The sequence below is a fragment of the Carlito syrichta genome, unplaced genomic scaffold, assembly GCF_000164805.1.
Source record: "Carlito syrichta isolate Samal-C Ts95f unplaced genomic scaffold, Tarsius_syrichta-2.0.1 Scaffold307224, whole genome shotgun sequence".
In the NCBI taxonomy this organism is placed as follows: domain Eukaryota; kingdom Metazoa; phylum Chordata; class Mammalia; order Primates; family Tarsiidae; genus Carlito; species Carlito syrichta.
Window position 1 is genome coordinate 193051 of NW_007251320.1, and position 12528 is coordinate 205578.

General features: G+C 50.2%; 1 protein-coding gene across 2 annotated transcripts in view; it reads left to right on the forward strand.

Annotated features, from left to right (window-relative positions):
- Positions 1 to 3316: 3316 nt before the first annotated feature.
- The window catches only part of SCAMP2 (secretory carrier membrane protein 2), a 30732-nt gene continuing 21520 nt past the window's right edge, over positions 3317 to 12528 (forward strand). For both annotated transcript variants that reach the window (XM_021715621.1, XM_008064203.2), the window contains exon 1: positions 3317 to 3489. In XM_021715621.1, the coding sequence (XP_021571296.1) occupies positions 3433 to 3489 (57 nt within the window). In that variant the 5' untranslated portion in view covers positions 3317 to 3432. The remainder of the gene's footprint in view (positions 3490 to 12528) is intronic.

The following is a 12528-nucleotide window of genomic DNA, read 5'->3' on the forward strand; positions in this document are numbered from 1 at the left end:
GGCTCAGGCAATCCACTCACCTCAGCCTCCCAAAGGCGTGGGATTACAGGCTGAGCCACCGAGCCCGGCATTTTTTTACTTTTTTGATTTATTGTAGAGAGAAGGTTAAATCAAGTTGCCCAGACTGGTCTCAAACCCTTGGGCTCAGGCAGTCCTTTCACCTCCTCCTCCCAAAGTGCTGTGATTATAGGCATGAGTCACTGTGCCCGGCTATCTTGGTCCTTTCAATGCCTCTCACAGGGAAGTGGACAGATGGGTGGGCAGCCTCTATGCTGGTTATCATTAAGTTCCATTCTTTCTTCACCAGCTCTGCACTGTATTAGGCTGCAGCAAACATGGAGGAAGTAGCACAGGCTTATTTACATGGTGTGGATTGTTTTCTGATGCTGTAGACAGCAAAGATCTCTGTACCCTGTCCTTGGAGGGGTGACTGCAGAGGTTTGGGAATAGGCAATTTCTAAGGGACTTCAAGCATGGATCCCTTCTCATTCTCCTGCTTGAGGATATTTCCTGGAGAAAAGTTGAGCTGAACTCTACTGGTGAGTTGGGATTTAGATAAGGAAGAGGAAAGTTAAAAAAAAAATAGAAGCCGGGCTCGGTGGCTCAGCCTGTAATCCCGCGCCTTTGGGAGGCTGAGGTGAGTGGATTGCCGGAGCCCGCGGGTTCGAGACCCGCCTGGGCAGCGAAACCTCATCTCTACAATATATCAAAAAAATCAGCCGGGCGTGGTAGCGCATGCCTATAATTCCTGCTACTTGGAAGGCTGAGGCGGAAGGATCGCTGGAGCCCAGCAGGTCGAGGCTGCGGTGGCCGGGAGCGGCCACTGCACTCCAGTCTGGGCGACCTGAGGCTCCAACTCAAAAAAAAAAAAAAAAAAATAGAGGAAAGAAATATAGTTTACTAAATGCCTGTCTTGTGCTTTGTACTGTTAGTGGCAAAAATAAAACAGTGAGCAAAACAGATGCCACCCCTACCCTCACGGAGCTTCCAGTCTAGTGGAGGAGGCAGACATAAATACTCACCTTAAGAGTGGCATTTTTTTTTTCTCGAGTCAGAGTCTCATTCTGTAGCCCAGGCTGGAGTGCAGTGGCATACTCATGGACACTGCAGCCTCGACCTTCTGGGCTCAGGTGATCCTTCTGCCTCAGCCTTCCAAGTAACTGGAACTACAGACGTCTGCCACCACGCCCTGCTAATTTTTTAAATTTTTATTGCAGAGATGAGGTCTCGCCAAGTTGCATAGGTTGGTCTCAAGCCCGTGGGCTCAGGCAATCCTCTCGCTTCAGCCTCCCAAAGTGCTGGGATTACAGGTGTGAGCCACCGTGCCTGGCTAATTTTTTTGATTTATTGTAGAGATGAGGTCTTGCCATGTTGCTCAGGCTGGTCTTATCCCCTGAGCTCAGGCAATCCTCTCACCTCAGCCCTCCAAAGTGCTGGGATTGCAGGCAGGAACCACTGTGTCCAGCTGGCTTTCTTTTTTTTTTGATTGGAGGTCTTACTCTGTGATTATAGGCATGAGCCCCTGCACACAGCACACAAGTGTTTATTACAATCTGCAGTAGGTATTGTGAAGGCAAAGTGCAGGGTAATAGGGGAGTTTATGATGGGGATGTGGAGGATGATCTAACTTAGAGAGTGGAGGAGGCTATTCTCAGGGAAAGAGCATCTGAACTTGGATTTGAAGGGTAAGTAGAAGTTAACCAGATGGTGATGGTGAGGCATGGGCTAAGAGCATACCAGGCAAAGGGAACACATGTGCAAAGGGCAGGAGAGAACAAAAAGGAAATGAAAGTCACCGGGATGGCTGGAATGCAGGGGTTGGGCATGAGAAGGAGTGGGAAGGAGAGGTAGGTAGGTACAAGTCCTGCAGGACCTTGAGGGCAGACTAAGAATTCGAAACTTTATAGAAATTAATTGAAAGATTTTAAACAAAGCTTCATGATAATTCTTCCACCTTGAAACAGATCTCTGGTTACAATATGAACAATAGGCCAATTAACAACCCTGTACTAATCCAGGGTAAAAAATGACAGTGGCTCATGCTGTAATCCCAGCGATCTGGGAGGCTGAGGCAAGAGGACTACTTGAGCCCAGGAGTTTGAGATCAGCCTAGGCAACATAGTAAGACCTTGTGTCTACAAAATAAAAAAATTAAGGCCAGGCGTGGTGGCTCACACCTATAATCCCAGCATTTTAGGAGGCCAAGGTGAGAGGAGTGCCTGAGCCCACAGGTTCGAGACCAGCCTGGGCAACTTGGTGAGAACTCATCTCTACAATAAATAAAAAAAATTCCCCGGGCCTGGTGGCGCATGGCTGTAGTTTCAGCTACTTGGAAGGCTAAGGCAGAAGGATTGCCTGAGCCCAGTAGGTTGAAGTTGCGGTGGCTGTGAGAGAGACTGAGCAGACTTCAACTAAAAAAATAAAATATTAGTTGGGTGTAGTGGCACGTGCCTGTAGTCCCAGATACTTGGGAGGCTGAGGTGGGAGGATCGCCTGGGTTGAGGCAGCAGTGGCCGTGAGTGTGCCATTGCACTCCAGCCTGGGTGACAGAGTGAGGCTCTGACTAAAAAATAAATAAAACAAAGAGGACACTGGCTGGGATTTGGTGACAGCGGAGACGAACAACACCAGAGAGATATGAATAAATATGGTGGATTTGTGGAGAGTGAAGCAGTCACCAACTCCATGACTGAAGCTCTATTGCTTAACCCCTTCATTCATTTAATAAATGCTTGATGCCCGGCTTTAATTCCCAGCCCAAGTCCCAAACCTTTCTGAACCCAGGGATCCTCATCCCTAAAACGATGAAAAGTGTCATTGGGGGCACTACAAGATACAGGCTGGGCTCGGGTGGAGGGCTGAGAGAGGGTCCTCGCGTTTCTCTCCCTCGGAGCATATTCTTTAGAGGACAAACACCTGTGCCTGGCCTTTTTCACGGCAGCCCTTTCCTAGGTCTCCCACGGCCTCTCGTGTCACCTGTCACCCCTGGTTCCCTGCCCAGGGACCAGTTTAGACTTTGCAAAGTTGCCCTCCAGAGAAGTGAAGAGGTTAAATCTCCTGTCCCACTTTTGGGAGTTTGCTTTAGAAACACAAAGTTGGGAGGTATCAGATTGATAGTCAGTTGGGAAGGACTCCGGTCCGCCTCTGGTTCCCTAGTGCCTCTGTGCAGCGGGGGCTCCGAACGCCCAGCAGACGGAAGACGTGGACGGAAGCAGAACGAAATGCCCAGCCGCCGTTCTGTCGTGGGCTGGGCGGGAGGGCGGGGCGGACCTCTGTGACATCACATGGACACGCCCCTATGGGAGGATGCCGCGCCTGCGCCAGAACTGCCGTCTCGCTCCCGGAAGTGGAGGGTCTACACGGAGCGCCGCTGGGTCTGGGTGCCCGAAGGCAGCAGCGCTCGCGGAGTTCGCCCGCCGGCTCTCGACCGCCATGTCGGCCTTCGACACCAACCCCTTCGCGGACCCAGTGGACGTAAACCCCTTCCAGGTAGGTTCCCCAACTCATAGATTTCTCTCGAGCCAAGGGCCGCCGCCCTGGCCTCTTCGCCAGAGCCGGGAGACGTGGCGTAGGAGGGATGGGTCGTCTGCCCAATGGGAGAGCGGGCTTTGAGGCTTGGCCTATCGTAGCGTCTGGGGGTGGGACTAGCAACAGGTGGAACTGCAGAGGGGCGGGGCGCGGTAACCTGGGAAGGAATAGGATTGTCTAGTACCCGGGATCGTAGCCCCACTGCCTGGGGACTGCTGGGGAAGGGGACTGGAACAGGCACTGTCGGATCCTTGGAGAGATCCCCTAGCTTCAGGGAGAGAAGCCAAATGTGACCATCACATTCCCGCAGTCTTAGGACACCTGTCTTGAGATACCTTAGGAGAGGGGGTGGTAGAAGCCTCTGGTGGGACAGATAAATGTAGGAAAAGCCCAACACACCTCACCACCACTAGCAGCAGCCAAACTAGCTTATGAAGTATAGGAGAGTACCAGAGATTTGTCAGGAAAAGAAGACTGGGGGAGGGCGAGAAGATAGCCCAAGTTGCAAATGGCCTAGATAAGAATTCCGCTCTTTGACTGTGGGCCTGGTTCGGAATGGGTTTTGGCCAGATAGGAGAGCCCCAGTTAGGGAGAGAGGAGAGGCCGGGCCGCAGTGACTCACGACTGTAATCCCAGCATTTTGGGAAGCGGAAGCAAGAGGGTTGCCTGAGTCTAGGGGTTTGAGACCAGCCTGGGCAACTTGGTGAGACCTCGTCTCTACAGTGAATCCAAATATTAGTCAGGCGTGGTGTTCCACACCTGTGGTTCCAGCTATCGGAAGGCTGAGGCGAATGGATCACCTGAACCTAGTAGGTCAATACAGCAGTGGCCGCGACCATGCCACTGCACTCCAGCCTAGGTGACAAAGTGAGACACCGACTCCAAAAAGAAAGATTGCGAAACAAAAAAAATAATAGAAAAGGGGCAGAAGGACAGATGAGAGGACTCAGGAAGAGTCTGGAAGCACAGGGAACGCTGGTCTGATGGATCTGTGTCGGGGGGAAGCATAATTGAGAGATGCCCTGACCTATGAGCTGGCCTGGCCTTTTGAACAAACAGTCGAGGAAGGAACTGTCTTCTGCTTAAAGCCAAAACCTATCTGCCTTCACACTGAGAGCACAGGGGTGTGCTTTTTCTGCAGGGATGGGCTGGTGCTCCTGTTGGTTCCAGAGCCCCTGTGCCTCCTGTTTCATGTCTGCTCCAAACCCGTTCTAGGGAAGCTTCTTTGTGCTGACTCGTGATTTATGAGCCCTGATGTTCTGCTCTGTCAGGATGTCACCAGGCACATTAACTCGTCCTGCTTGCCCTTTATTTTGGTCATTGGCGACTTTAAAGTTTCCTGCAGACGTCAGGGAAGTCCTTGGAGGGGTCCTTCCTGCAATTCACAGCACAAACTTTTCCACCTGAATCTCTTCAAGGGTCAAAGCAAAATCAAAGGAGACTTGAACTAAATAATTTACGCCGTTAGGAGAGTAAAAACGTTGTTTCTTTCCCAGTCAAGGTGTCTTAGCCAAAGGGAGTCCTCAAGGCAAATTCTGGTAGCTTGTTCTTGTAGCATCAGGGAATTCTGAACATTCCTTTTGTAGCTTAATACTCCTTGACAGAGCCTTTGCAAAGGATCTTGCCTCTTATGTAAGGCAGACAGTCACCCCTGTTAGTTAAATAAAGAAAGAACATTTGCATTTTTCCCCTGCCAATGTCTTCTAGTAACTGTTGTACTTTAAGTACAAAGTTGCTGTATAATCCTGGGGTTTGGGTTTTAGTAAGGATCTAGTAGTCTTCTGGTGTGTGGTGTGTGATAATTGTCTTTTTTTTTGTCCTGTCAGAATCAGAAATAAACTATCTGCTGCTTTCTGACAGTCAGAGGCAGTCAGCCATCCAAAGATGCAGAGAGCTTTTCTCCAGTGCTAGCAAGGGGTGAGATAGTTCTACCTTGTATCAATAGCTGCTCAAAAGAGATATTTCTAGCCGGGCTCGGTGGCTCAGCCTGTAATCCCGCGCCTTTGGGAGGCTGAGGTGAGTAGATTGCCTGAGCCTGCGGGTTCGACCCGCCTGGGCAACTTGGTGAGACCTCATCTCTACAATAAAATCAAAACAAGCTGGGTGTGGTAGCGCACACCTGTAGTTCCAGCTACTTGGAAGGCTGAGGCGGAAGGATCGCCAGAGCCCAGCAGGTCGAGGCTGCGATGGCCGGGAGCGGCCACTGCACTCCAGTCTGGGTGACAGAGTGAGACTCCAACTCAAAAACAAACAAAAAAAGAGATAGTTCTACCCTGTTTCAATAGCTGCTCAAAAGTCTTAAACCCCATCTCCTGCCCCAGAAATGATGGTGCAAACTGTGGTAAAGAAACTTCTGCATTCTAGCAAGACAGTCTGCCCATCAGGCAGCCCCAGGATATGGCAGGACAGGAAGCAGCTGTGGTCTTGTCAGCCAGCCACATCTGGTGGGGAGTCCTGTGGACAGAACAGGGCTGGCTGGCTGCGATTTTGCCCTTCTTCGTGCTGGACTGGGTTTTTCCTCTTGGCACAGTCGTGTGGGGAGAAGCTGCTTTGGATGTGAGGCCCTTGAGCTCCTTCTCCTGGTCACAGCTGTCCTCCCTTTCCTTAAGATGGTGGCGTCTGCTTCCTTGACTGCAGGGCTGGGACATTGGGAGGGTGCTGTCCTTGGGGGACTGGGTGTGAGCCCAACTTCATTTGCTCAGGGTGTTGGCATCAAGCTCAGGAAAGAGCAGGTGGAGAGGCGATAGACTCAGAAACTCACACCTCGTCAGATTCCAGAGCAGTCGTTTTGCTTCTTCTGCCACCCCACGTAATGGTGGATTACAAAAATATCCTTAGCATTCACAGTCCTTGTTGGACTGTTAGAGCTGGGAACATTCTCAGAACTCTATTAAACATTTTCAGCTTAGAGATGAGGAAACCAAGACCCCAGTGAGGATGGCACATGCCAGGGTCACCAGCTAATTAGCTGTAGGAAGAGGCAGGCCTGGGTCTTAAAAGTTTCTGAAGCTCAGACCTTGGGGTTAAACTTCCTTGGAGCTATTTTAGGCTGAGTAAGGAAAGAATGTAACATCATCACGTTGTCACCATTCTTGAAATGAGAGTACTAGTAGTGGTGAAAGTAACAAATTAGTATTAGCTAAGCTACTTTTTTTTCCAGTGTGAGGGGATGGAATAATACAGATGTTCTTGGGCTTTTTTTTTTTTTAATGTCTCTGTCACCCAGGCTGGAGTGCAGTGGCACACTCTTGGCCACTGCACCCTCGACCTGCTGGGCTCAGGTGATCCTTCCACCTCAGCCTTCCAGGTAGCTGGATCTACAGGCATGCACCACCACACCTAGCTAATTTTTCTTGATTTCTTGCAGAGACAAGGTCTCACCAATGTTGCCCAAGCTGGTCTTGAACCCCTGGGCTCAGGCAGTTCTCTCATCTCGGCCTCCCAAAGTGCTGGGATTATAGGCGTGAGCCACTGCACCTGGCCATTCTTGGGCTTTTTGAGGCTGTACTTTATATTTATATTTATTTGTAAAAAATAGGGATGGATTCTCACTGTGTTGCCCGCACTGTTCTTTAACTCCTGGGTTCAAGCAGTCCTCCTGACTTAGCCTCCCAAAGTGCTGGGATTACAGGTGAGAACCACTGTACCCGGCCCCATTTTTCTTTTTCTTTTCTTTTTTTGAGTTGGAGTGTCACTCTGTCACCCAGACTGGAGTGCAGTGGCCGCTCCCGGCCACTGTGACCTTGACCTGCTGGGCTCCGGTGATCCTTCCGCTTCAGCCTTCCAAGTAGCTGGAACTACAGGCACGCACTACTATGCCCAGCTGATTTTTGATTTATTGTAGAGATGAGGTCTCCCCAAGTTGCCCAGGCAGGTCTCGACCCCACGGGCTCAGGCAATCCACTCACCTCGGCCTCCCAAAGTGCTGGGATTATAGGCTGAGCCACCGAGCCCGGCCTCTTTTTTTTAAGAGACAGGGCCAGTCGGGCTCGGTGGCTTAGCCTGTAATCCCACGCTTTGAGAGGCTGAGGTGAGTGATTGCCTGAGCCTGCGGGTTCGAGACCCATCTGGGCAACTTGGCGAGACTTCATCTCTACAAGAAATAAAAAATTAGCTGGGCGTGGTAGCGTGTGTCTGTAGTTCCAGCTACTTGGAAGGCTGAGCGGAAGGATCGCCGGAGCCCAGCAGGTCGAGGCTGCAGTGGCCGGAAGCGTGCCACTGCATTCTAGTCTGGGTGATGAAGTGAGACTCCAACTAAAAAAATAAAATAAAATAAAGACAAGGCCTCACTATGTTGTCCAGGCTGGTGAATTCCTCAAGGAATCCTCCTGCCTCAGTGCTGGGATTACAGACGTGAGCCACCACGCCTGGCCCCCATTTTTCTTTTTTTTTTCTTTTCTTTTCTTTGAGTCAGAGTCTCACTCTGTCGCCCAGGCTGGAGTGCAGTGGCATGCTCACAGCCACCACAGCCTCAACTTGCTGGGCTCAGGCAATCCTTCCGCCTTAGCCTTCCAAGTAGCTGGGACTACAGGCGTGCACCACCATGCCTGGCTAATTTTTTTATTTATTATAGAGATAAGGTCTAGCCAAGTTGCCCAAGCTGGTCTCCAGTCCCTGAACTCAGACAATCCTCTTCCCTCTGCCTCCCAAAGTGCTGAGATTATAGGCATAAGCCACCAAGCCTGACCACCCCACGTAAAGATTTACAAAGTTTGTTAATTTGTTAAAAACTCTGAGAAATGCTACCAAAAAAGCATTTGCTCAGCTTTATCTGACCCAGCATTTCTCAAAATTATTCAACCATGGAACCCTTTTTCTACGTACTCTTGTTAAATCCTGTGAAATTCCCAGTGTGCCTTTAAGTTGACTTCCTCATCCACGTTTTTTTATCAAGCTCCTACCCATACCCTCCCCACCCCCCTCTATGATATGACTTTTATGGCCTTTTCCTTGCAAGTGGTTATAATTGGGATTCTTAGAAAACTTCCTGCAAAGTAAGAGCTGTGAATGGAAAGTTAAGTCACGAGTGTGCAGCATTTCTACCAAACTTCTAGGAGGAAGCAGGAAAACTGCAAGCCAAGTGTTGCTGATTTCACAAGCTCCTCTGGCACACCCTCATTCCTCTGTTGATTATGGTGACTGCTCTGTCCCCTCTGGGTATTCAGATCACTGGAATGATCCAGAGTGTCCACTCCCAAAAGCTTCTCACTAAGTCTTGTCAGGGGACGAAGGGATGGAAGGCTAAAGGGAGGTGTTGTACTATCCACTTTCCAGCAGTCCACTAGAAATCAGACCACCCAGACAAATGCCAGGGCTGCTTTCTCACTGGGTACTTCTGCCAGATTATCCTAGGCAGACAGCATTGATCTCAGGAGGGGGAATGGAATAGGTGGTGATGCTGAACAGAGGAAGCCTTTCAGTGTTCCCAAGTTGCCAAGTCACACAATATCACTTTCACACATTGCCTCCTTGCAGTTAAAAGATAATCTCGGCTGTGCGGCTGCTTCCCAAGGATTTGCAACATTTCTCTCCTGTAGGAGAAAGTGGTGGCCGAAAAGTGATTTGAGTGTGACCAGAGTTACATGAAGTTCCCTGCACAGACACTGGGGGCTTTGCCACTTCCTAGAGAGGGTCAGCTCCAGCTTGCCTGTGACTTTGGAAATCTTGGAACCACCTGATGGACCTGGTAGAACTTTTCAGTGTAACAGCAGCATTGTCTCAAGAAATCTGAAAGTGGCAAGATTCTTCCAGCTGAACGCTGACTCCAGAGGGTGGCCCAGATGGGGATATTCCACCTTTTCATGGTTGGTATCTGGAGCCAGACTGGGTGTGAGAAAGAACTTGGGTAGAGAGACAGATAAACTTTGACTCTTTGCAACTTCTGTTAAGTTTTCTTTGGTGCCACTTGGTGTAGGATAATCCTGTGTTCAGAGATATGGTAATATGTAACCAGGATTAAAAAGGGGTACTCACTACTTATTCAGAGAAGAGTGCTGTGCACAATTGCAAGGTGTGATCTGTCATCAAGTGCTGCTTTGATTTTTTTTTTTTTGAGTCTCAGAGTCTCACTCTGTCGCTCAGGCTAGAGTGCAGTGGCAAACTCACGGCCACTGCAGCCTTGATCTGCTGGGCTCAGGCGATCCTTCCACCTCAGGCTTCCAAGTAGTTGAAACTAGCCACCATGCCCAGCTAATTTTTTGATTTATTTTAGGGACACGGTCTTACCAGGTTGCCCAGGCTTGTCTTGAACCCTTGGGCTCAGGCAGTCCTCTTGCCTCAGCCTCCCAAAGTGCTAGGATTACAGGTGTGAGCCACTGTGCCCAGCTAAGTGCTGCTTCGAGATGCTCACATGTTAGTGACACCTGCCGCTCTACAAGCCTATGCAGGAGCCCAGGGTAATTGGCACAGTGTATGGTAAGGGCCTCTGGTAGGAGAGCTAAGAAGTGCTCACTGAGAATGACAGCATGCCGTGGGATCAGGGCAGTGCCTGATAGGAACTGTAAGAGGTCTGAGGAGGAGGGGCAGAGCCCTGTGGCAGAAGGGGCTTGGGCTGAGAGCAGAAAGCCTGGCAGACAGGAAGACAGGGTACCTCTGGTGACGGAGCACCAAGAAGCAAAAGTCGCTCCTGCGTGCTGTCACCCTGCAGTGTGGCACCTCTTCGCTCTCAGATCCCGCCGTCTCATGGGGAGCCATGAGCCTGGGGCACATCTGCCCCTTGTGACTCATACTTCTTTGGCCAGTCTCTTGAAATTCTCTTCAGCCTGACCTCTTTATCCCTGAAAATGCTCCCCTTCCTCAACCTGTCTTCACTTCTTGTCCCATACCAAATGTAGTAGTACCCGCAACTGTGTCCTTGGCCCTGTTCTCGCTTTATGACTTCAGTTCTATGGCTTTGGGATAGCATCCACACAGCAGCGGGCCCGGATCTAGGTCTCTAGCCTCGCCTTTTTTCTGAGCTTCAAGCCAATATTACCAACTCATTCCTGGATGTTCCCAGCCATTCCAACCAGATACACCCCGCAGGTGTCTCTGGTCTAACTTGGGATCTTCTGGGATCCTCTCCCTAGCACCCTACACCCATCCCTGAAGAGTCTATTTCTCCTCTTCCATGCTCACATATCTTGGGCTCCTTCTTGACCCTTCCCTTTCCTGTCTGCAGTCCTTTCACTTCCCTGGCCAACCTAGAGAACTGCTGAGCCCCTGTGTTGACCTGAGGAGAGTTTCTAGAGTTCTTCCCATCTTTGCATCCCCAGCTTCATCCCTTAGTTTGGTCTTCGCTGTCACCAGCCAGTCTTCCCACTGTGGTCCTTCCATGCGCATTACACTCCCCTCAGGGCCGCCAGGATGCTGATGGCCCCCCTGCCCTCAAATCTCTAGTTTTCCCCCTGCTGCCTATAGAGTCAAGTCCATCCCTACCATCTCCACCTCCCACCAGGCTGGTTCCCTGACACTCATGGCTCCTCCCTTTGCACACCCTGCCCCACAGCCTCCTTAGCCTTCTCCCTCTCCCTGAACACATCCAAGCTCTTCAAGGATTCAATGGCTTTGCAAATGTAGCTCTTGCCTCCCTCTTTACTGTTTGCTAAATACTTTCTCATCTCTCAAGATCCAAGTCAGGTCTCAGCCAGTAAAGCCTTCCCGGCTCTCCAGCAGCTCAGTCACTTGTTCTGTGATCTGCTGTGCCTACCACTGTGTCTGCCTTCAGGCTGTTAGGGTGCCAATCATATGCCACTACTTCCTGCCTGGCTTCTGTTTGGTTCTCTGTTTGCCCTTGAGGGCAGGAACCAAGGCTTTTTGGTTTCCCTAGCCCAGTGTGAGGCGTGGTTTGTGTAGGTGGTAAGCAGACAGAGGTGCCAGGATATGGGAAGTGGCTCAGTATGAGGACAGATCGCTTGAAGGAGTGGGACCAGGGCCTATAAACCTTCAGATGTCAAGCCAGGTGTTTACACTTGCTTTTCTGGTTGGTTCTGTACATCACTGCCTGTGGCAACAAGGGAGGCCCAAAGTGCACCTTGCTCACTTGGTAGGTTCTTAGGCCCTGTTTTAAAAATATATATTTAGGCCAGGTGCAAGGCTCGAGCCTATAATCCCAGCACTTTGGGAGGCCAAGGCAAGAGGATTGCCTGACCCATGGGTTCAAGACCAGCCTGGGCAATGGGGTAAGACCTTGTCTCTACAATAAATCAAAAAATTAGCTGGGCGTGGTAGTGTGCACCTGTAAGCTGAGGCAGAAGAATTGCTGGAACCCAGCAGGTTGACACTGGGGTGGCCATGAGCGTGCCACTATTCTCCAGCCTAAGCAGTGGAGTGAGACTCCAACTCAAAAAAAAAAATATATATATATATATATGTATATATATGTGTGTGTGTGTATATATATGTATATATATATTTACATGTTTTTCTTTCTTTGTTTGTTTGTTTTCTGAGTAGGCGTCTCACTCTGTCATCCAGGCTGGAGTGCAGAGGCATGCTCACAGCCACTGCAGCCTCAATCTTTTGGGCTCAGGTGATTCTTTTGCCTCAGTCTTCCAAGTAGCTGGAACCACAGGCGCATGCCACCATTCCGACTAATTTTTTTGATTGATTGTGGAGACGAGGTCTTGCCAAGTTGCCCATGCCACCATTCCCATCTACTTTTTTAAAAATTATTTTTTTTGAGTTGGAGTCTCACTCTGTCACCCAGGCTGGAGTGCAGTGACACACTCATGGCCACTTCAGCGTTGACCTGTTGGGCTCCGGTGATCTTTCTGCCTCAGCCTTCCAAGTAGCTGGAACTACAGGCACGCACTACCATGCCCAGTTAATTTATGATTTGTTGTAGAGATGAGTTCTCACCGAGTTGCCTGGGCTGGTCTCGAACCTGTGGGTTCAGGCAATCCACTTGCCTTGTCTTCCCAAAACACTGGGATTACAGGCTGAGCCACCAAGCCCGGCCTACTTTTAACAAATTTTTGGACTGGGCTCGGTGGCTCAGCCTGTAATCCCGTGCTTTGGGAG